General features: G+C 42.3%; 2 protein-coding genes across 3 annotated transcripts in view; one reads left to right on the forward strand and one right to left on the reverse strand.

The window, feature by feature from the left end:
• LOC101347142 (zinc finger protein 790) overlaps positions 1-3,597 on the reverse strand; it is a 34,012-nt gene extending 30,415 nt beyond the window's left edge. Inside the window, exon 1 of the mRNA XM_023725755.1 lies at positions 3,293-3,597. The gene's annotated coding sequence lies outside the window, so the exon portion shown is untranslated. The remainder of the gene's footprint in view (positions 1-3,292) is intronic.
• ZFP30 (ZFP30 zinc finger protein) overlaps positions 1-25,615 on the forward strand; it is a 221,162-nt gene that overhangs the window by 128,565 nt on the left and 66,982 nt on the right. The window contains exons 1-2 of one of the 2 annotated variants that reach the window (XM_023725744.1): positions 16,359-16,490; positions 17,100-17,173. Coding sequence is in view for 1 of the 2 variants with exons in the window: in XM_023725750.1 (XP_023581518.1) it covers positions 7,206-7,224 (19 nt within the window). In the remaining variant the exon portion in view is untranslated. Of the gene's footprint in view, positions 1-7,205; positions 7,225-16,358; positions 16,491-17,099; positions 17,174-25,615 lie in introns of those variants that run through there. The other variant, XM_023725750.1, reaches the window with a different exon arrangement.

The raw sequence follows: 25,615 nt of genomic DNA on the forward strand, positions 1-25,615 counted from the left end.
GGCTATGTATATTTTCACCAAAAAAAAGTCCTCCAAGGTAGAGAAGGGAGAGTGTTGACATGTCGTGGGGTTGTTAACCAATGTCATAAAACAATATGGGTACTGACTGTTTAATGAGAAACTATTTGTTCTGTAAACCTTCATCTACAGTAGAATGAAAAAAAAAGTGCCAAAAAAAAAAAAAAAGATTACAGCCTTGGAAAACCTGTGGGGCAGTTCTACTGTCCTACAGGGTTGCTATGAGTCAGAGTCGACTTGATGGCAACTGGTTTGGTTTTGTTTTAATATTTATACAGCAACAAATACAGCAATAACTTTCATAAAGCAGAAGTTACAGATTATATACACCTCTCTTAATCCAAGACAAATCAAGTAGAAAGCAAGTATAGACTGACCTATACCAATCACCAAGAAAAATTCGTTACATTCCAAAGTTTAAAAATAGCATAATACAGCAAAACTGGCAATTACAAAATTGAGAAGACCATGCCTCTCCCAAGTCTTCTACGCTATCACTATGTTCTTCATTTACCTGAAGTCCTCAACTCTGTCAACAGGGATTGAGACTGGGCTCCCCTCACGCCACAGAGATCAAGACTTCACCACAGCACTGAGGCTAAGACACGGCACCACTGTATTGGTTTTTAATGTTGCTGTAAGACATTTTCACAGACTTTGTGGCTTAAAACAAACAAATTTGTTATCTTACAGTTATGTAGGTTAGAAGTCCAACATGGGTCTCACTGAGCTAAAAGCAAGATGCTGGCAGGGCTGTGTTCCTTTCTGGAGGCTCTAGGGGAGAATCAGTTTCCTTCCTTTTCCAGCCTCTAGAGGCCACCCATATTCTTTGGCTCATGACCGCCGTCCTCCATCTTTAAAGCTAGTAATGTTGCATCTCTCTAACCCTTCTTCTATGGTCACATCTCCCTCTGAATCCAATCTCAGGCCGGAAGGGTTCACCAATTTTAAGGACCCATGTGATTAGACTGGACCCAGCTAGATAATCTAGGAAATCTCCCCATGTCAAGGCCCTTAACTTAATCACATCTCCAAAGTCCCTTCTGTCACGTAAGGTAACGCAGTCACAGGTTCTGGCAACAGGACACGGGCATATTTAGGGGGGACCATTATTCTGCCTACCAGAACCACCCCTAGGGCTCCTATCCTCAGCCTCCCTTCTGAGGGATACTCAGAGATCTCTCTCTCATGACACCAACACTGTCTTGAATCTAACCAGAATAAACATCAATATGCCCTGCAACCATGTCTATGTCTATCGTAAGAAGCCCCAGACTCCCCAGTCACCCCTCATTTCAGACACTCTACTCCTGTACTCCCTGTATGTACTTCTGTACTCCCCATGGGTTCCCATCTGTTCCCTTTTCCATCCTTTCCCAAACTGTTGAAGCTTTTCAGAACACCCTCCGGAATTTACAATTCATTAACAACAAAATTCTCTTCTTCAACCACTTCCATGAACAATACTTCACCTTCTGGTGTAACAAAAACTTTGCTCTCCCCACGTGACTTTTTTTTCTCCTACAGCTTTATACCACTGGGTTTGGAGATGGGACAGGTGTCTTCCTTGTTCTTTATTGCTTTCAGATCTTTCTCCCTCCCTCTCATATCCATTAAAACCCTAGTTTTCAATCTCATGCCATCAGATTATAGAACTCACCAACCCTCACTGTTGCTGACATCTACCAAACACAGGTCATTTCCCCCTTGTTTTTTGAAATCTTGAGCTCATAGCTCACTGAAATGCTACTGCACTTCATTTATTTTTGCAATTTCAGTACACCCAAGCAGATGAACCCTGCTTACTGACCCTTGCCTGGACTTTTCCCCTTCTCATGGCTCAATCTCGCCAGCATACTGATAGGTTAATTCTCCCCTCACCAGCTGCTGGTCCATTTCTCCGCTCATTTATGGAGAAACTCCCAGAATATGTTGTCTACACTGCCTCCAATTCCTCTGCCTTCATTCTGTTACACCCACTCCAGTCCAGCTACTGGCCCACCACAGAAACTGTCTTCCACATATTCATGAATGACTATGCCTGTTGCTAAATATAACGTTAAATTCTTTGTCTCTGGCCTTGCAATGCTGCTACCACCGCATTTACACCAAGGGTCACACGCATAATAATACAGTCACAGTCTGTACATACGCCAACAAAACCAACACCAAACCAGCTGCTGTCAGTTACCAGTCCTGGTGACTCCCCAGTGTGTCAGAGTAAAACTGTTCTCCACAGGGTTTTCAACGGCTGATCTTTTAAAAGTAGATCACCAGGGCTGTCTTCTGAGGGGCCTCTGGGTGAACTCAAATCGCCAACGTTTTGGTTAGCAGACGAGTGCACAACTGTTTGCGCCTCCCACGGACTCCCACATACATACAGAAACCAAACCTAACCCGCCGCCGTGAAATCTATTCCGACTCCCGGAGACCCTATAGTTCAAAGCAGAACTGCCCCAAAGGGTTTCCAAGGCTGTCATCTTTACAGAAGCTGCCTGCCCGATCTTTCTCCGCTAAGCGGCTGGTGGTTCAAACGGCCCTTTCAGTTAGCAGCCAAGCGCTATAACCACTGGACCACCAGAGCTCCCTCATACATACCCCAAACCAAAACCCACTGCCATGGAGTGGATTTCTACTCATAGCGACCCCATAGGGTTTCCAAAGCTATAAAGCTCTACGGAAGCTGACTGCCACGTCTTTCGCCCCCAGAGCCGCTTGTGGTTTCGAACCGCCCGCCTTTCGGTCATACAAACACAATCACACTTAAAATGCCCATTACAGTCACACGGAGCTCCCTTCGCGATCGCGTACACACAAACGTAAACACACACAGCTCCTGTGTTAATCTCACACACATACCTACGGATGCCGTCGCGATCACGTAGCCCTTACACAACACACACACACACACACACACACACACACACACACACACACCCCCTCTCCCAGCCTCCGACTCTGACCACGTTTGCCCCGCATCTCCCTCACCTCCAGGGTCGTTGGGCTTCCGGGCCCCAGAAGCACTCGTCCGACGCTGCGGACACCGCGGTCTAAGAACGCAGAGCGTTCGCAGGAACCGCGCGCAGTCCCGCCTGCCGCCCCGAGGGGCCCGTGTGAGGACAGAACGTTACCAGGGATGCGACGGACTCTGGGAAGTGTAGTCCCGAGCCGGAACAGCCTCTAACAGCCAGAAGCCCGCCGGTCTCTAATCACAGGCCCGGCCTTGGGTCCCATCCCCTTCTCCGGCAAAGGCCATCGCCCCCACGCCACTCACATCTGTAGCTGGGAGCTTGCAAGCGCTCCAGGCTGTGTTCAGTACGCTAGCCTCGACTGGGGCCTCCGGGGACACCTGCACAGTCAGTCAACGCAGCCTTGAGGCTGGAAGTAGCCGTGGGCGCGACGGCCTCTGGGAAACGTAGTCCAGAGACCGAAAGCCACATAAATTCTTCAGCCTGCAGGTTTCCTTCTTTTCAGCGGGAGCTCGCTGGTGGTTGTGGTGAGGCAGAAAGGCTCCTTAAGGTGGTGCCTAGAGAGTACACAAGGCCTTACTGTTTACGCCCCTTATGCCACAAACTCCGCCCTGGGGTAGGCTGAAGAGGAGAGTCCGAGGGGGGAACCTCGGTGCCCTCCCCAGCGGGGTTCCCTGAGTAGGAAGCCGTTCATGGAGCTCCTCCTGCAAGCGGGTGCAGTGTCCTTCACATAAGCAAATAGAAATACTGTACTCTCCTCTTCCCGTTACCCTTACAGTGTTTAGTTTAAATCAGTATTCACGTTTGCACTAGTGTTACCTTGTAAATGTTATTCATGTCTAGACCTTTTTTTTTTTTTTTTTTGCTGAAGTTAGTCATTGCCAGCTTTTTTAAATTTCACTTGCTTCCTTTTCTATTTGTTCATCATTGATTTATATCTAAACTTTCTCACGGGAGTAATTTTTTTTTTTTTTTCAGTATTTTCAAATCATCAGGTAATCTTTTAAAAGGGTTTTTCTTGAAATTTTTTTACTGTGAAATAGAAGATGCCTGAAGTGCATAAAATGTATACATTCAGTGTAACTCCACACAATGAAGAAATAGTACATTCGAGAGGAAATGAGATGCCCACTCCATGTGACCATTTCTGATCCCTACCTCCAACCCAGCCCCCTAGCTGACCACTATCCTGACCTTTAGGATAATATTTTGGCTTGTCATCTGTTACCTACTTTTTTTAAATTACATAAATGCAATCTAATTGTATGAATCGTCTGTGTCTTACTTATTTGCTAAATTTCTAACTGGATTAACTCAAATACCTATACTAAAGGCCTTGCAGAAAGGTGTGCCCATCCAGGCACAAAAATTACTTCTCTCAGTTACTACTGTGATGGGGGTCCCCAAGTCCCCACCCCCCAGGTTCAATGATCCGCTGGGAGGACTCACAGAACTCACCATATAGTCATGTTCAAGGCTGTGATTTATTACAGTGAAAGGATACAAAAAACCAAACCCACAAATTCCAACTCATAGCGACCCCATAGGACTTCCAAGACTGTAAATCTCTACGGAGGCAGACTGCCACATCTTTCTCCCACAGAGCCACTGGTGGTTTTGAAACGCCAGCCTTTCTGTTAGCAGTGGATCTCTTTAACCACTGCGCCACCAGTGCTTCTGAAAGAATACAAAGCAAAGGTAAAAGGCACATGGGAGAAACGGGGTTGAGGGGAGAAACAGGCCAAAACTTATAAGGATCCTCTCCCAGTAGATTCACACAGGACAAGCTTAATTCCCCCAGCAACAAGTTTTTTCAACACATGTGAAATGTCGTCAGCCAGGGAAGTTCACTGGAGACTCAGTGTCCAGGGTTTTTACTGGGAGCTAGTCATGTCAGCTGCCTCTACCTGACATGTACCAGAATTCCTGACATGTACAAGATGGAAAGTAGGTGTTTTAGCATAGACCATATTGTTTGCACAAACAGTTTAGGAACAGTGTGTCATTCACATCAATTAGGACGGTGGGAACCCTCCTGAAATCCAGCTTCCAGAAGACAGCCAAGGGCCAACCTTGCAAGCAGGCCTTTCTAAGGATAAGCAGACGCTGGCCTGCTATGTTAATTCTTTTTTGCACACTACTGTCTTAAACAAGATGTGTATCTTTGAACAACAAAAAATATGAGGCATGAAAAGCCCAAAAATAAAAATAAATCAAGATAGTCCCAAGACAAAGCAGTCGTCAGAGTTGGACTCAGCATATCTCAACAGGGAACTTAAAATAACTATGATTAATATGATAAAGGGTCTAAGGCTGTGGTTCTCAACCAGGGGCTACTTTTTCCCCAAAAGACATTTGACAATGTCTGCAAATTTTTTGGTTGTCACAACAGGGTGACATTGCACAGAAGAGCCCTCCACAACAAAGAATTATCCAGTCTAAACTGTCAAAATAGTGCCTAGATTGAGAAATCATACGTAAGCCAGACAGTGTGCTATTGGTAAAGGTAAATCAATGCAACAGAATTGAGTCCAGAAATAGACCCTACAAATGTTGCCATTTGATTTTTGATGGAGGTGCAAAAGCAATTCAATGAAGAAAGGATATTTTTAACAAATGATATTGGAATTAACTGGTCATGCATATACAAAAAAGGACCTCAATCTAAGCCTCACAATGTATATAAAAATTAACTCAAAGTTAATTGTAAATTGTAGATCTAAATGTAAAACATAGAACTATAAATTTTTTTTGAAAAAAAATAGGAGAAAATGTTCATGACCTGTGGTTAGATAAAGAGTAATTAGACATGATACCAAAAGCATGATCCATAATGGAATAAATTGGTATATTGGGCTTCATAAAAATTAAAACTTCTCTTCAAAAATACTGTTAAAAGACAAGGGACACAATGGGAGAAAATACTGGCAAATCATATATCAGAAAAAGGACTTGCATCCAAAATATACAGAGAACTTCCAAAACTCAACAATAAGAAAATCTCAATTAAAAAATAAGGAGGTGGGGCCAAGATGGCAGAGTAGTCAGATGCTTCTTGTGGTCCCTCTTATAACAAAGACCCCCCCGAAAAAAGTGAATAGATTATATACGACAATCCAGAGCCCTGAACATCAAAGGCAAAACTGAGGAATCTGACTGAGTGGCAGGGGGAGGGAGAGACGGTTCAGAAGCAGCGAGGAGCCGCCAGACCTGACCCGGAACCGGCACCCTGCGGGCTGGATTGGCTGGGTGCGTGGTGATGCAGGCAGTAGCGTTTGGGATGCGTTTTCCACTCTGGGAGAGACTGAGCGGTGGCGAGTCTACTCAAGCCTCCAGAACCAGTGAAAAGCGGTGCTCAATTGGCAAAAGATAAGTACATAAGTCTAAGCTACTGCACAGATGAAAAAACACCCCATTTGGGAAGAACTTCTCTCTCATTTACCTGCTCCCTCCCCGCTCTGCACCGGGTCCTGGTCCAGCTTCAGTGATTGCTGCGTCCCCTGGGTCGGAAGAAGGACCCGTCATACACCATGAGCCATTCTCCTGGCCTTGGAGAGGGAACAAATTAACAAACAGGAAAATATAATCTGCCAGCTCCCCTAAGCCGGGACTCAGGGCAGGCACATCTCCCAAGGCACACTCATGAGGGGTCCATGGACTTTGCCTTTCACCCCTGCATAGACCTTTGTGGGCCCATTTCAACAGCATAGGCCCTCATTAGCACAGTACAACAGGGTATATACCTGAAGCATGACTTCAACTGTATCAGCTATATGTATGAGTGGCAGGTTTGTGGTATTTGACACCACTGTGCCCACTAAGTAGGGTCCTCACCCACCCACATCAGGGGCCTGAGGACTGGTGGCTCCACCCATGCCACCTAGCCACCCGCAGCAGGGGTCCAAGAATAAGTGGTGCCTCCCAGTCCTTACAGCCAACAGCATTGGGTGCCCATAGTCTGGCTGCAAAACCCACCCATCTACACGCTCTAGGGAACAGGGACATGCTTTCCTGCCACTCAGGGGCAGCCCCCTGCCTTGCTCGGCACATGGTTCCCTACTGCAGCCAGATACCTGTGCCTACTCCAATCACTCCTGCCTGTCTAGGGCTGTAGGTGAGAGCCTGCACCACACACTTGGTAAATGACTACCTGGACACCTAAGCTGAATCCTTACAAGAAAAGTAAACAGACTCCTGGGCTCACATACCTAGTAACAGATCTAACCACCTGGTGACAGTATGTTAGAGTTTCAAAGGCACTAATAATCAAACTAGCTCACATGAGCAGCCTATTTGGGCATATCAAAAGAAAACAAAACCAGAAGCTAGGACACAGTAAGCAAACATAAAACAAATAAATATAGTAACTTATTGATGGCTCGGAGACAACAGTCAATATCAAATCACATAAACAGGCAGACCATGATGGCTTCAGCAAGCTCTCAAAACAAAGATTCAAGAAATCTTCTGGAGGGAGAGAACTTCTTGGAATTACTGGGGTAGAATACAAAAGATTAATACACAGAACTGTTCAAGATATTAGGAAGGAGATCATGCAAAACACAGAACAAGCCAAGGAACACACAGACAAAGCAATAGAGGAACTTAAGAAGATTCTAGAAGAGCACAGTGACAAATTTAACAGGCTGCAAGAATCCATAGAGAGACAGCAAACAGAAATCCAATTAAAAAGTGGGCAAAGGACTTGAACAGATATAAAGTCAAAAGATGGACACCAGGAAAAAAAATATTTGTAAGGCAGATAAGCATATGAGGTAAAGCACTAATTTTTCTCATATATAAAGAGCCTACACACATCAATGAAAAATGATAATTTAAGATTTGTAGAACTCAGAAAATTTTACTAGCAAAACAGGCAAAATAAACAGATACATTCATAGAAATAACAGTTTTTAAACATTTAAAAAGATGCTCAACTTGACTCCTAATGAAATAAAGTCAATAATATAGTCAAAACCTGTTCAGCATCATAGCAACACGCAAACCACCGGACAGATGGGTGGTGGCTGCGCATGAGGTACATTAGCCGGGAATCAAACCTGGGTCCCCCACATGGAAGCTGAGAATTCTACCACTTATCCACCAATGTCTCATAGGCTATGGTACATGCATGTAATTAAATCAGTTGGCCTTGAGTAGAGTAAATTACCTTCCATAATGTAATCTAATGTCATGTAATTACAGCTAATGTAATGTGATCACTGTCCATACTGCAATCTAATGTAATTGATTGATTGATTGTAATCAATCAATCGAGGTCATACCAGTGTTGGGTGAATGCTAAACCTAATCACTTCTGAGTTATAAACAGACCAGAATATACACAGAGACACACATATGGGAAAACAGACAGACACCATCTGAGAATCATCTACAAGCCAAGGAATGAAGAAGTCCCTGGGTGATGCAAACATATTCATCTGCTAAAGAAAAGGTTGGAGGTTCAAGTCCACTTGCAGGTACCTCTGAAGAAAGGTCTGATGATCTATTTCCAAAAAATCAGCCATTGAAAACCCTATGGAGCACAGTTTTACTCTGACACACTTGGGGTCACCAGTAGTTGGACAAGGAAGAAATCAACAAGGCCAAGACTCTAATTTGGACATTTAGCCTCCAGAACTGTGAGAAAATAAATTTGTTCTTTAAACCCACCCAAGTGTGCTATTTGTGTGACAGCAGCACTAGGTAACTAAGACAGGGTATGATTGAGAAGCTTGCAGTAAAGCAACATTCCTGCAGAGGACTAGAAAAGCCAGACTAAAACAATAAAATCATTTTGACTTTGGTTATGACTTTGTTTGTCTTGCAGAAAGGCACTGGAAAGCTTTTAAAACAACCAGAACTAGCGTGTCAAGTCTGTAGATTGGAGGACCTACAGACATTATAGGGAGCCCTGGTAGTGCAGTGGTTAAAGTGCTCGCCTGCTAACAGAAAGGTCAGCGGTTCGAACCCACCAGCTGCTTCACAGGAGAAAGACGTGGCAGTCTGCTTCCGTAAAAATTTACAGCCTTGGAAACCTATGAAACAGTTTTATACTCTGTCCTACAGGGTCGTTATGAATCAGAATCAACTCGATGGCAGTCGGTTTGGTTTGGACAGACATTATGCAGTTACTTTTTTTTCTGGGTTGTTTGCCAATTCTTGGCAAAAGGCAAAAGGATAAGAATCCATATTGTTGGGAATTTAGGCAGTTTTGTGGGCCTGAAAAGACAAAGTTGGAGACTTGATGGGCCAAGATCCTTGTGAGAAATGAGGGACAGAGACCTGAACCTGACATATGCTCAGTTTTCTCCTCCAGACATTTGCCCATTTCTGAAACTGAGCAGGGCAGGATGCTAAGAGGCTTAAGCAAAAATCTTCCAAAAAGCAGAGCAGAGTTTGTCAGTCTTCCTGGGCTAAGGAGACAAAGATTTGAATTCAGACCCTGACGGGGCATGGGTCCTGGTGTGTACACAAAATTCTCCTATTGAAATCCTGAAGGACTATGCCCTAGGAGCAGAAGCCAACGAAGGGAGAAAGACCCTCACTAAAAGCCTTGACTCTACTCAGTCACTGACTGAATTAAGGTGATCAGCCCCTACTTTATCTCCTCAGCAGAGAAAAAGGTAAATCCTCCGTAGCAGGAGATAGCATCTGCAGCCTCTACTATATTTTATACACAATGTCTGTGATTTAACAAAAAATTATTAAGCATACCAAGAGGCATGACCATATGACAGAAAACCAAAGAAAAAAACAAACAATAGAACCAGACCAGGGTTGTACCGATAACTAGACACCCAAAACACTAAACCTACTGCCACTGAGTCAGTTCCAACTCTTAGGGACCATGTAGGATGAGCAGAACTGCCCCACAGGGTTTCTGAGGCTGTAAATCTTTACAGAAGCAGACTGTCACATCTTTCTCCCACAGAGTGGCTGGTGGGTTCAAACCGCCAACGTTTCAGTTAGCAGCCAAGCACTTAACCACTATGCCACCAGGGCTTCTTGATAAGTAGACAATGACTTTTAAAAAAAGGTGGAAAGATGGAGAATTACAACAAATAATTGGAATCTATAAAACAAAATCAAATGAAAATTCTATAACTGAAAATATGGATAACTGACATTAAGGACTTAATGGGTTTAACAGTAGAAAAGATACAGCAGAACAAAGGATCAGTGAATTGGAAGAAGGACCAATAGAAAATATACAAATTGAAGCACAAAGCAAAAAGAAATAGATATTACAGAAAAGAGGATAAAATACTCATGGGATATAGTGGAAAAGTCTACTGTAGGTATGATTGGAGAACCAAAAAAAAAGGAGAGAAAGCATGAGGTCAGAAGCAATATTTGAAGAGAAAATAGCGCATAATTTCTCAAAATTGATTAAAGACATCAACCATAGATTCAAGAATTTCATGATACTCAGAGAAAAATACATAACCTAGCATTCAATAGTCAGCTATAAGTTTCAAAAAGGACAGGCAAAAAACTTTCAAAAAGACATTTCAGACAAACTATGAGAAACCATTGCCAGCAAAACTGCACTTGAAAAAAAAAAAAATGAACACAGTGTTTCAGAGGAAAAGGGTCCCAGAAGAAACAAAAAGAAATTCAAGAGGGAAGGAAAAGCAACAGTAAGAGTAAATATATGAATACATATAAATGAATATTAACAGTATAAAATAATAATAATACCTTCTAGGGTTTGAAATGTGTGGAATTAAAATATATTACAACAATAAAACAAAATGAGGATAAGGGTAAATGGAGTTAAAACATGCTGAGTAAATGACAAAAGTAATCATTTCACTTAGATTAAATCAAGGAAGAATATTGTAATAGCTAGGGTAACCACTGAAAGATTTTTTAAGAACTTATAACAAATTAGAAGAGAAAAAACGGATCCAACTTTGTGGTTGTTACTAGGTGCTGTCGAGTTGGTTCTAACTCATAGCGACCGTATGTACAACAAAAGGAAACACTACCCCGTCCTGCACCATCCTCACAATAGTTGCTCTGCTTGAGCCCATTGTTGCAGTCACTGTGTCAATCCATCTTGATGAGGGTCTTCTTCTTTTTCGCTGACCCTCTACTTATCAAGCGTGATGTCCTTCTCAAGGGATTGGCCTCTCCTGATAATACGTCCGAAGTATGTGAGACGAATTCTAGTCATTCTTGCTTCTGATGAGCATACTGGCTGTACTTCTTCCAGGACAGATTTGTTCATTCCTCTGACAGTCCAAGTCTTGGCCAACTCGGTAATTCAAAGACATCAATTCTTCTTCCATGTTCTTTATTCATTGTCCAGCATTCACATGCATATGGGGCAATTAAAAACACCATGGCTTGGATCAGGCACACCTTAGTCCTCAAAGTGGTTATCTTTGCTTTTCAACACCTTAAAGAAGTCTTTTGCAGCAGATTTGCCCAATGCAATGCGTCATTTGATGTCTTGACTGCTGCTTCCATGAGTGTTGATTGTGGATTCAAGTGAAATGAAATCCTTAACAACTTCAATCTTTTCTCCATTTATCATAATGTTGCTTATTGATTCAGTTGTGAGGATTGTTATTTTCTTTATGATGAGGTGTAATCCATACTGAAGGCTGTGGTCTTTGATCTTCATCAGTAAGTGCTTCAAGTTTTCTTAACTTTCAGTAAGCAAGATTGTGTCATCTGCATATCTCAGGTTGTTAATGAGTCTTCCTCCAATCCTGATGCTGTGTTCTTCATATAGTGCAGCTTCTCAGATTATTTGCTTGGCATAAAAACTGAATAAGCGTGGTGAAAATATACAACCAACACACACCTTTCTTGACTGTAAACCATGCAGTATACCCTTGTTCTATTTGAACGACTGCCTCTTGGTCTATGTACAGATTCCTCATGAGCACCATTAAGCGTTCTGGAATTCCCATTCTTGACAATATTATCCATAATTTGTTATGATCCACACAGTCAAATGCCTTTGCACAGTCAATAAAACGCAGGGAAACATCTTTCTGGTATTCTCTGTTTTCAGCCATGATCCATGTGACATCAGCAATGATATCTGTTATTCCACGTCCTCTTCTGAATCCCACTTGAAGTTCTGGCAGTTACCTTTTGATGTACTGCTGCAACTGCTTTTGAATGATCTTCAGCAAAATTTTACTTGTGTGTAATTGTCTTAGTTATCTAGTGCTGCTATAACAGAAATACCACAAGTGGATGGTTTTAACAAAGAGACATTTATTTCCTTACAATAAAGTAGGCTAAAAGTCCAAATTCAGGGTTTCAGCTCCAGGGGAAGGCTTTCTCTCTCCGTTGGCCTTTTCATCAATGTTCCTCTGGACTAGGAGCTTCTCCATGCAGGGACCCCGGGATCCAAAGGACACGCTCTGCTCCTGGCACTGCTTTCTTGGTGGTATGAGGCCCCCCTGTCTCTCTGCTCACTTCTGTCTATTATATCTTAAGAGATTGCCTCAGGACACAATCCAATCTTGTAGATTGAGTCTTGCCTTACTAACACAACTGCCACCCATCCTCATTAACATCATACAGGCAGGATTTACAACATATAGGAAAATCACACAATACCAGGAATCATAGCCCAGCCAAATTGATACACACATTTTTGGGGGACATAATTCAATCCATGACAGTGATATTAATGATATTGTTTGATTATTTCCACATTCTGTTGGATCACCTTTCTTTAGAATGTGTACGAGTGAGCACCTCCAGCACTGAATACATTGGTTGAAACATCTCGATTGGTATTCCATCAATTCCTGGAGCTTTGTTTTTCGCCAATGCCTTCACTGAAGCTTGGACTTCCTCCTTCAGTACCATCGGTTCTTGATAATACGCTATCTCCTGAAATGGTTGAAAGTCGACCAATTCTTTTTGGAACAGTGACTCTATGTATTTCTTCCATCTTCTTTTGATGCTTCCTGTGTTGTTTAATATTTTCCCTGTAGAATCCTTCCATATTGCAACTTGAGGCTTGAATTTTTTCTTCAGTTCTTTCAGCTTGAGAAATGCCAAGCATGTTCTTCCCTTTTGTTTTTCTATCTCCAGGCCTTTGCACATTTCATTATAATACTTTGCTTTGTCTTCTTGAGCCGCCCTTCGAAATCTTCTGTTCAGCTCTTCTACTTCATCATTTCTTCCTTTTGCTTTAGCTACTCGACGTTCAAGAGCGAGTTTCAGAGTCTCTTCTGACTTCCATTGTGGTCTTTTCTTTCTTTCCTGTCTTTTTAATGACCTCTTGCTTTCTTCATGTATGATGTCCTCGATGTCATTCAACAACTTGTCTGGTCTTAGGTCATTAGTGTTCAATGCGTCAAATCTATTCTTGAGACAGTCTCTAAATTCAGGTGGGATATACTTAAGGTTGTACTTTGGCTCTCGTGGATTTATTCTAATTTTCTTCAGTTTCAACTCGAACTTGCATATGCACAATTGATGGTCTATTCCACTGTCATCTGCTGGCCTTGTTCTGACTGATGACATTGAGCTTTTCCATCATTTCTTTCCACAGATGTAGTTTGATTTCATTCCTGTGTATTCCATCTGGGAGATCCATGTGTAGAGTTGCCATTTATGTTGTTGAGAAAAGGTATTTGCAATGAAGAAGTCATTGGTTTTGCAAAATTCTATCATGCGGTCTTCAGTGTCATTTCTATTGTAAGCCCCTATTTTCCAACGACCAGTCCTTCTTCTTTGTTTCCAACTTTCCCATTCCAATCGCCAGTAATTATCAATGCATCTTGATTGCATGTTTGTTCACTTTCAGATGTTGCAGATGTTGGTAAAAATCTTCAATTTCTTCATCTTTGGTCTTAGTGGTTGGTACATAAATTTGAATAATAGTCGTATTAACTAGTCTTATTATCCTATCACTGACAGCGTTGTACTTCAGGATAAATCTTGAAATGTTCTTTTTGACAATGAATGTGACGCCATATCTGCCTGGTTCTCACTCACTTGGACAGAATCTCCTTTATATTGCTTCTCCCCATCATCTACGGCATCTCTTCTTGTTTCCGCTTCAGGATTTCATCCAGTTTGGTTAAAAAGAAAAGAAAAGAAAGCAAATAATCTTTCACCTTAAAGGCTGAACATAAAACAATCATGTAGCAAAGGGCCTGAGAACATTTGAACCCTGTATCTCAAAGCTGAACCCATTATGCCATGTGAAGGTTCCAAGCATTTCAGAAATGGATGAGACAGCGCGTTACTTTCAAAAACTGAATTATACTGAGAAGCTAGCCATACCTAAGCACTCATCCCTCATCACCAATGTGCTGTGTTGCTCTAGTTCTCCTGAATCACATTCCTGTATAGTTTACTCTGAACATCTTCTAATTGTGGCCATTGTTCCTGGCTGAATTCAATCACATCTCTAAATGTCAGCCCCACCAATGTCTCCCAAAGAACAAATGCCTGGAGGGAAGGTCCTGGAGGCACCCTCCCCCAAACAAAATATCCCCCGCTTAAAAATCTTACTGATTTTGTGTTCTATTCCAAAATAAATGTCTGTTTATAGAAAAAGAAAAAAATGCTTTAAATTATTTATTATATCAATTACATAGCTTTTTTCCTGTAAAAATGGTGTGGCGGGGGCATCAGACCTCCTCGTCTAACTTCACAAGAGGAAGGAGAGAGAATCATTATCAGCATCAACAGCCCAGGGCTGATTCCTATGAAGCGGAGATCAGACATACCTCCTCTCTCCAACCTTTTTACCAATTCCTACATCAGCCATCCCTCCCACGGCACTCTCTACTCCTCTGCTGGGTTCAATAATTCATTGCAATAGCCACACAGAACTCACAGACAATATTCACAATTACTGGGTTTATTAGTGAAGTACCTGGTTACAATTCATAATCCGGAATCAATCAGAAACAGTTCTTCAGTCAGGACACCTTCTTGGCCATGCCCACAGGCAGACCTCTCCTTGGCCCTTGGCCTCTTGGCCCTTAGCCCTTGCCCTGCTCAGGCAAGTGTTACAAAGCTCTTTATTTCTGCCAGTAAGTGCCTAGGGGCACCCTACTCCGCCAGGAAGCCTCCTGCCTGAAGGCGCTCAGCTCGCTCGCTCCATGGGTGAGCACACCCACTGTAACTGCCTTGCTCTCTGGGCCAGGAAGCCCACTGCACCATCTTGCACAGTTCTTCTGGTTCTGCTACTGCTGTTTCTCTTTTCACCGTCTTGTGCCATCTCCAGTGTTACAGCTCTCTGTCTCTTGGGTCTAGGAGGTTCTCAGTGCAGGGACTCTGGGTTCACAGGACACATTCTGCTCCTGTCTCTTCTTGGTGGTAGTGAGGGCCTCCCTTTCCACCGCCGAGATGTCTCATTTTGAAGCCTAGTGGGGTGGCAAAACTGATCAAACCCCTTGTTAGGGTTCCATATACCTTATTTGCATAGTCCCACGCCCACAAACTGCTATGCACTTTACTTGTATTATTAGCAAGCTGTCCAATCTCCATGGTGGACCACAAGCACCGTATCTGCATAGTCTCACCCAATCTTTTGGTGGGAGTTACAAGACTATGGCTAGAAAGTGATCCATCACAGTATTTCCCCTTAGAACTGATGCGCAGGAAGACATACGCTTATTACCACCATTTGACGAGGAAATGAGGTTTAGAGGCATCAGATTTCCCCACAGTCACAATCTCAGTCACCCATATAGTAATCCATAGTCAGGTGAACACACACATATTTATACGCACACACACATATCCACACGCAATTTTCCCCTACCCCCCCCCCACAATTACCCCCACCACACAGACCCAGAATATGACCCTCCACCTTCACAGACACACAGTCTTGCCCCCCACCTGTCTCACACACACGTCGTTCTTACCCGCACGCAGTTTCATTCACTCATCTACTCCCCAAAGCCAGTCACACACGCGGTCTCATCATGGTCTCACACACACTCGGGCCCCCCTTTGCCCAGACTCACGCAGATGCCGGGTTCGTGGACACCACCCCTTCAAACTCTCCAGCCTAGTTTGATCTCGAACGCCCAGGTCCCACTTTTGGGTTCCCTCTTCTGGCTCCCCGCCACGCTCCACGACCGCCTACGTCTAAGCGTGAGGGAGCTCCTTGGGCGAAGCTGAATCCTGAGCAGCCTCCGAGCGCAGGTCCGCGTGGTCACCGCAACCTGGCCGGGTCTCAACACCCAGAGCTCACCACTTAACGAGGTCCTGCCCGTCCCGTCGCTGGACTACATTTCCCAGGAGGCTGCGCGTCAGCTCCGGAAACGGTTTTAACCGGTTGTTCCGCGCCGCGGGGACTCGGGATGTCCCGGCCTCGGCTTTTAAAGCCTGCAGCCTTCTGAACTACATTTCCCAGAGGCCTTTGGCCCACAGCTGCCCCGCGGGAACGATTGGACCTGGGGTGTGGGTGGGATCTCCTGGCCTGGTCCGGCGAGCTTTGCGGGACCCGGGCGCGGCCAGTTTGGACCTGAGCGGAGCGGACAAGGGGAGCCGGAGGTGAGGCCTCGGGGTTGGGGCCGGGCCTGTGGAGAACCCCTGATTAGGGCGGGATGTGTGGGGAGGGCTGAGAAGGGAGACCATGGGAGTGCGTGTGTGTTGTGGCTGAGTGTGTCCGTGGTGGGCGTGTCTGTGTGACAGCGCACGGAGCTATGAACGCGGAGTGGAAGGACGTTGACTTTGCTGTTGTGATCGTGCGCGTGCGGTGATTGTGTGACCGGGTGTGAATGTGGCTGTGACTGTGTCCTCGTGATGTGGACGTTTGTGATATTGTGAGTGTAGGATCCGTGTTAGTCCCCATGGGGTGTTACACTGATAGTGTGGGTGCGGGGTGCCTGTGACTGTGTTCCCGTGGTGTGAGTGAGTTTGTGTGACTGTGTGTTCCTGTGGACTCTGTGGGTGTGGGACGTCTTTGTGCCCAGGAGACCTCTGTGAGCCCCGAGACATTCTGCCCAGAACTGCAGTGACCCTGATCTCCTGAGATGAATCCTGGCATCTCTGCCCTCCCCCTGTCGGGAGTGGGCGGTGGGGACTAGATCCTACTCTGAAATGGTCGCTCTGGTCTCCCGGAAGAGCATGGTGCTTCCTGACTCCTTTCTCCTTCGCCAGCTCTGCCCTGCCTGGATAGAGGCGTCCAAAAGGAGGGAAGAATGGCTGTTGGACATGCACAAGGCACCTGCAAGGTAGCTTGGCGTTCCCCTTGTTTTCCAGAAATCCTTTGTTCTTTGTCAGAACATGGCTTTCCTTCCTTCTCTTGAAAATTCTGCCCATCAGATCACCTGGTCCCTGGAATTTCTTTCCCCTTTGAGGAAATGCGATGGCGCCATAGAGCACCCCGCCTCCCCGCACCTGGGTTTCACTTACTAGTTTGTCAAATACTTTAATTTTTTTTTATGCTAAGCTCTTTTAAAAATAGTGTTTCCTTCTGTTTATAAAAGTAAAACATGATTATTTTAAATAATTTCAAAAGTGGAGAAATACCCAATGAAGAAAATTCAAATCCCCAGGTAAAGCCGGTGCTAACTTTTAAATATTTTCCTCCCAGTATGTTTTATGTGCATATATGATCTTAAAAAATTGGATTTTTCACCTTTTAACACTTACTTTATTATATCTTATATGTTAAGTTAAAATTATATTTAAGTATTTTCCCACATAATTTAATACTTGTGAACATTTTTATAGATGTATAATATTTATTTAAATGCCTGTTTTTTTTTTTCATTGAAATTAGATACAGAAATGACACAAAATACCCTCTGGGCAGTTTAACAGATAATTATAGAGATCCATGTAAGGAGTACCCAGGTCAAGAAGTAGAATACAGCCCTCACCAAAGAAGCCCCCGTGGTGGGGGGTGGGGGGCTCTTCAAGATCACAAACAGTTATGTTCCTCCGATGACGATCACTGTGGGTCATATCTGTGCCTTTCGTTATACCTTTACTACCTGTGTATGAATCGAAAACTCTGTAGGGTTAGTTTTTGTATGTTTTCTATCATTGTATGAATCAAATCATTCTTTTGTTGTTTTTCATAAAACATGTTTGTGGGCTTCATTCATATTTTGTATAATACAGTTCATTTTTTTCATTACTGTGTATGTGAACATACCACAATTTATTTATCCATTCTTCTCTTGATGGGCATTTTACTTCTAATTTTTGAAAGTATAAGCAATGTGCCTATGAACATTTTATGCACATATTCTGGTGCACATGTACTTACATTCTTTAGTATAAACGCCAACAGTTAAATTGCTGACGGATAGGGTTTGTGTACATCTACAAGTTTCCTAGACAATGCCAAACCATATAACTTTTCAACAGTACCAGTAGTTTATGAAGCTTCCTTTTGCTCCACATCCATGCAGACCCTAAGATACACACACACACACACACACACACACACACACACACACATCTTTTTATTGCAATATGTGTTCATCCTTTGTGTACATGTGATAAATATTTTCTCCTGCTATGGCTTTGTTTTTCACTCTTGAGGTTGTCTTTTGATGAATAGAAGTTCTGGATTTCAAGGTAGTGGAATCTTTTTCCATAGTTAGTGCTTCTTTAAGATATTCTGTGCTACCTAGAGGTACTGAAGGTTTTCTTCTAAGAGCGTTATAGTTTCTGGGTTTAACGGTTAGGTTTTTAAACTATCTGGAATCCACTTTCATTTTTCCCCAGGTCGATATCCAGTCGCCCCAGGATCATGTATTAAAAAGTTCATCTTTTTTTTTCACTGATTTTCAGAGCCATTTTAGTAAAAAAAAAAAAAAAAAATCCAGTGACTGTATGTCTGTTTCTTTGGTCTGTTTGTCTTTCTTTGCAGGAGTACTATACTGTCCTATTCGCTAACTTTGTAATAGTGGAACTGTTTGTGTTCCTTTGCATTTCCATATAAACCAAAACCACTGCAGTCTAGTCGATTCCGACTCACAGCGACCCTACAGGACAGAGTAGAACTGCCCCGTAGGGCTTCCAAGGCTGTAAATCTTTACGGAAGCAGACTGCCACAGCTTTGTCTTGCGGAGCAATTGGTGGGTTTAAACCGCTGACCTTTTGGTAGGCAACTGAGCACTTTAACCACTGTCCCACCAGGGCTCCTTGCAGTTCCATATACATTTTTGAATTAACTGGATTCCACCAAAACATCTTTTTGGGATTTTGATTGAATTGCATTGTATGTATAATTATATGGGTAGAAATTTGGGGACTCTTCTCATACATGAATTTTCAATTCATTTAGGTCATACTTACCTGCTATAAATGGACAATAGTAATCATATAATCCATATGGAGATACTTATTGTCAAATATTGTTTTTATTTGAATAAAATTCTGGCCCAGTTAAGTCTGTTTTGTATGATTTCTCTTTTACTGTTCTTCCCTATTATGTTTTGTTTTTAACTATCCCTCCCCACTCCCTACTATGCTTGCCAGGTAGTTTCTGCCTCCACACCTTTGCCGTCTATTATCACTGGCTCTAGTATCAGAAAAAGGTGACTTCTGTTCTGATATTAGCTATACTACTTGGGATATAGCTGCGATACACCTGTGAGCTTTTTAATCTCTGAGCGAGAGATAAGATGACGTGTGTAGAACACTTGGCACACATCAAATGTTCAAGAAATGGTAACTCCTGTCATGCTTTACTCCCCATTCTTGGGGCCTTTGTACCAATTACTGTATAAAGCACATAACTGAAGGCCTCTTGCTGGCTCCCAAAGAGATCTTCTACACAAGTTTTCCTCCCACCTACATTGTAAATCCTCGTGAGCCAGGATTATGTCTTTCAATTCTCTTGTGTACGTAAGTTTTCAATCTGTTTTAAATTTATTTTGCTATGAATTGGAGTTCTAAATTCCATTTTTTCATTTGTCCAGTCTTATTCCCATATAATTTATTTGATAATTTATTTCCTTTTTCATTACTTTGTACTGCCTACTTGGTATTATTGTGGGGTGAAGAATTACTTTTCCCAAAGAATTTGGCCTTTGTCCCCGGTTGCTGGGAAGTAACCTCTAAAACCCTTGGGATTTCTCTAGTGATTGAAGGGTCTTGGTTGTTCATGAGGGCTGCAGACCACACTTAAGAGTTTTTGCTAACCAAGTGACTCTCAGGTGGGGGTTGGCCATGCCAGAAAGAACCACCACTTGGTATCAGCTTCAACTCCACGGAGAAGGAGGTGGCTGAAGATTGAGTTCGACCACATGGGCAGTGATTCAGTCAGTCATGCTTATGTAATGAAACCCTGATAAAAATTCTGTACAGTAAAGCTCAAGCGAACTTCCTGGTTGGGGACAATCATTGATGCACAGGAGGGTAACATGGTCTTTGGTACATGAAACTCCATGTTGCGGACCCTCCCAGACCCCTCCCTGTGTCTCTTCTTTTTTTTTTTTTAATTGTATGAAATATACACATCAAAACATTTGACAGTACAACTTCCACATTTACCATTCAGTGACATTAATTACATTTTTCATGTTGTGCCACCATATCACTATCCTTTTCCAAATTATTCCACCACCATTAACATAAACTCAGCGCCCCCCAAACAGAAACTCCCTCTTTCCCCCTCCCTCCTACTCCTGGCAACCATTAATAATCTTTGATTTCTATATATGTGATTATTTCACGTAAGTGAGATCATACAGTATTTGTCCTTTTGTGACTCACTTATTTCACTCAGCATAATGTTTTCAGGGTTCATTCATGTGGCATGCATCAGAGCGATATTTCTCTTTACGGATGTATGATATTCCGTTCTATGTGGATACCACAGTTTGTTTATCCATTCATCTGTTGATGGATAGTTGGGTTGTTTCCACATTTTGGCTGTTGTGAAAAGTGCTGCAGTGAACATTGGTGTACCAGCCTCTGTCTGTGTTCCTGCCTTCACTTCTGAGTATATGCTGAGAATTGGGATTGCTTGGCCATATAGTAATTCTATGTTCAACTTTTTGAGGAACCTCCAACTGGTTTCCACAATGGCTATGCCATTTTACATTCCCACCAGCAACGGATGAGGTTTCCATTTTTTCTACATCCTTGGCAATACTTGTTGATTTCAGTTTTGTCTTGTTTTTTTTTTTTTTTAATCATTGCCATTCCAATGAGGGTGAAGTGTCATCTCATTGTGGTTTTAATTTGAGTTGTTTGTCTTTTTGTTGTTAAGTGGTAGAAGTTTTATATATTTTTTGGATATTAGGCCCTTATCTGATATATGATTCTGGAAAATTGTCTGCCTATCTGTAGGTTATCTTTTCACTTTGTTGATAAAATCCTTTGATGTACAAAATTATTTCATAAGATCTCATCTATTTTGTCTTTTGCTGCTCGAGCTTTTGTTGTCATATCTGATAATTGGTTGTTAAACACTAGGTCCCACATCCTTGCCCCTCCATTTTCTTCTATGAATTTTATAGTTTTAGTTTTAACATTTAGGTCTGTGATCCATTTTTAATTGGTTTTTGTGTATGGTGTGAGGCATGGATCCTAATTCATTCTTCTCCATGTGGAAATCCAGTTTCCCCAGCACCATTTATTGAAGAGACTCTTTCATTCCCCATTGAATGAATTTAGCACCCTTGTCGAAAATCAGTTGACCATAGATATATAGATTTATTTCTAGACTTTCATTTCTATTCCATTGGTCTATATGTCTGTTATTATACCAATTCCAGGCTGTTTTAATTACTGTAGCTTTGTAGTATATTTTGAAATCCAGATATGCATCTCTTCTTTATGCTGTTTTGGATTTGAATCTTTTGTAGTAAAACTGTAATCATAAGTATAGCACTTTCCTGAGTTCTGTGAGTCGTTCTAGTAAATTATTGAACCCGAGGAGGTAGTGGAAACTTCCTAATTCTAGCCAGTTAGTCAGAAGTGTAGGTGTCCTGGGGACCCCTGAACTTGTGGCTGGTGTCCTCAGGGAGTAGTGAGAACCCCGAAATTTGTAGCCAGTTGGTCCAGGTGCAGGTGTCTTGGGGATCCCCAAGTTTACGGCTGGCGTTTGAGTCTTAGGCAGATTTGACATTCTGGAGTACTGTGCCCTTTAACCTGTGAGGTCTGACCTGACTCTGGGTAGTTAGGATCAAAAGAAGAACTCATTTGCGGTTGGTGTCAGAGAAGCCATTTAAAGTTGGTGTGAGGAGACACATATATACACATATTGTAATTACATCTTTGTATTTCTCTTCTTTGATTGTAATTACATCTTTGTATTTCTCTTCTTTGATCTATGTGCCTGCTTCTACCTGTACCATGTTTAGATTATTGTTTCTTTTTAAAATCTTTGAATACATGATTGGACATGTCATTTCTTTCCTAAAGATAGCTTTATTCTTTATTCCTTTCTTTACAAAAGAATTCCTTATTACAACAAGTTTAGAAAATATAGAGAAGCACAGGAAAAAACAAAAGTCATCTGTAATCCTATCAGTTAGAGATAACTGCTATCAAATTGCTGGTGCAGATACTTAGATTCTTTTTTTAATGTGTTCACGCTGTGGCTCCTGACCTATATAACCTGCCTTATCATGGCCGAATACATTATGAACAACCATCCGTGTCTTTACACATTTACTTTACTGCGATTTATAATGGCTTCATAATGTTGTTGTTGTCAGGTGCTGTTGAGTTGCTTCGGACTCATAGGGACCCTATGTACAACAGAACTAAACACTACCCAGTCGTGCGCCGTCCTCACAGTCGTTGTCAAGCTTGAGCCCGTTGTTGCAGCGACTGTGTCAATCCATCTCACTGAGGGTCTTCCTCTTTTTCGCTGACCATCTATTTTACCAAGCATGATGTCTTTCTCCAGGGACTGGTCCCTCCTGATAATGTGTTCAAAGTGTGTAAGACGAAGTCTTGCCATCTTTGCTTCTAAGGAGCATTCTGGCTGTACTTCTTCCAAGACAGACTTGTTTGTTCTTCTCACAGTCCATGGTATATTCGGTATTCTTCACCAACGTGTCTTACATGGTTTGCTTACAGATTACTGCTATTATAAACAATGAGCATCTTCTTAGTCCAGATACTTGTCTAGTGTTTTCTTTACTTAATTAAATTATACTTGCTTAAGTAATTAATAAATATATTTTTCTTGTAAAAATAACTTCTATATTATAGAGAGGCACAAGTTTCGTGTGACCACAGTCCCCAATCCCGGGTATCTACCCTAACATAACCATTGTAATCAGTTAGTTATGTATCCTTTTTACTTTTATTCTATTCATTTAAGTACATACAAATGTAAAGATACATGTGGTAGTGTTTATCACTTAAAAATATCTCTATATAAAGAGAATCATATGTGCATACCGCCAAATGTGGAAGATGAAAGTAAGTGCATGATAGGGTACGCCTGAGGATTGAGTTGGTTTAAACAGGACCTTGCTGCTGTTGTTGTTAGCTACAGTCAAGTTGACCCCTGCCTCACAGTGACACCATGCACAGCGGAATAAAATTCTGCCTGGTCCTGTGCCATCCCCATGATTGGCTGCAGATCAGTCCATTGTAATCCATAGGGTTTTTACTGGTTGATTTTCAGAAGTAGATCTCCAGACCTTTCTTCCTAGTCTGTCTCAGTCTGGAAGCTCTGCTGAAACCTGTTCAGTATCATAGCAACATGAAAGTCTCCACTGACAGATGGGTGGTGGCTGTGTCTGAGGTGCATTGGCCAGGAATACAACCTGGTCACCCTCATGGAAGTAGAGAATTCTACCACCAAACCACCACTACCCTCAGGACAAGACCAAACATGAAGTAAATGGTCACTAAATGTTGGTTTTTGTTACTATTTTGAAAATTGCTTATTTTTTAATTTTATGTGGAGAATTGTCCACATAAGTGTAGAGCTACCTGATTTTAAAAAGCAAAGATGTCACTTTAAGGACTAAGGTACACCTGACCTAAGCCATGGTGTTTTCAATCGCCTCATATGCATGTGAAAGACAGACAATGAATAAGGAAGACTGAAGAAGAATCGATGCCTTTGAATTATGGTGTTGGCGAAGAGTATTGAATACACCATGGACTGCCAGAAGAACGAACAGGTCTGTCTTGAAAGAAGTACAGCCAGAGTGCTCCTTAGAAGCAAGGATGGTGAGACTTCGTCTCACGTACTTTGGACATGTCCTCAGGAAGGATCAGTCCCTGGCGAAGGACATCATGCTTGGTAGAGTAGAGGGTCGGGGAAAAAGAGGAAGACCCTCACCCAGATGGGTTGACACAGTGGCTGCAAGAAAGGGCTCAAGTGTAACAATGATCATGAGCATGGCTCAGGACTGGGCAGTGTTTCGTTCTGTTGTACATGGGGGCGCTATGAGTTGGAACCGACTTGATGGAACCTAACAACAACAACAACAACAACCTCATTTTAATTGCTTCATGTAAGACCATAGTTTGTAATACTCAGTGTGGTTAATCACTTTCCTGTTTTGAAACATTCAGATTTGGTATGGTTATCACTGGTGCATACAGTGCTGCAGTGAACATCTGTGTACAGGCCTCCTCTAGGGTAGGTACTAAATGTGAAAATATGGGACAAATACACTATACCTGTTTTGAACTTCAGTAAATATTTCCAAATTCAACTTCAAAGTGGCTCAATCACTTCACGCTACACCCAACTGTTTCTGACAGGACCTGCTTCTCTAGTGCCAGTTAGGTTGCTTATGACTGCATAAGGTGCAAAAAAGCGCTTGCAACAAATAGGATAGAGGGTTAATGATTCCATTTCATTTAAGGTAGTTATTCCTAAACTTGGTTACTGATGTCTACGCCCATCCCCTGGTAATTCACATTTAATGGGTCTGGGATATGGCCTGGGCATCACCATTTTTAAAAGGTTCCAGGGGATGCTGATGTGCTGCCACAGTTGATAATTAATGATTTAAGCTTATACAAGATAGCAAGAAAAACATTAAGATTTAATTGGTCAGGAGTGGGGTCTAAGCTTTAGAATTTTTAAAGAGCTACAAATTGATTCTAATGTGCAACCAGAGTTGAGAACCACTGACTTAGAAAATCCTGATTCATTTTCTGGAACCGAGCACAGTGGCTATGAAAGAATCATTATTTTAGCAGGAAAGTAGAGAAAAGGATGGTTTTGTCAGATTCAGTCAACAGTGTCAGCCACACCTGTGTTCTTGCCAACAGTTAATATTAAGAAAAATATCATCGGTCATTTTAGTGGAGCCCTCGTGGTGCAGTGGTTAAGAGCTGTGGCTGCTAACCAAAAGGTTGGCAGTTTGAATCCACCAGGCATTCCTTGGAAACCCTATGGAGCAGTTCTGCTCTATCCTATAGGGTCAATATGAGTCAGAATCAACTCGGTGGCAACAGGTTTGCTTTTTTCTTTTGGTCCTTTGAGTGGTGTTTTGGAGGAGAGAAGCCCTACAGCTGTACTAAGTTTAATCAGAAGTCTTCCCCCCCCCACCCCCCACCAAGGAGTCAGCTTTGGGTTTTGTGGCTTACATAGTTTTAAAATTTTTATTTCAGTTCTGTTTTTATCTTCATCAATTCTTTCATGCTTTTTTGGTTTTGGTTTTGTTGTAAAATTGAATTCAAAGCCAGTTTTATGTGTTTTCTTTTTTAAAAGGTATTTAATGCTA

Source organism: Trichechus manatus, unplaced genomic scaffold (genome assembly GCF_000243295.1).
Source record: "Trichechus manatus latirostris isolate Lorelei unplaced genomic scaffold, TriManLat1.0 scaffold00386, whole genome shotgun sequence".
In the NCBI taxonomy this organism is placed as follows: Eukaryota; Metazoa; Chordata; class Mammalia; order Sirenia; family Trichechidae; genus Trichechus; species Trichechus manatus.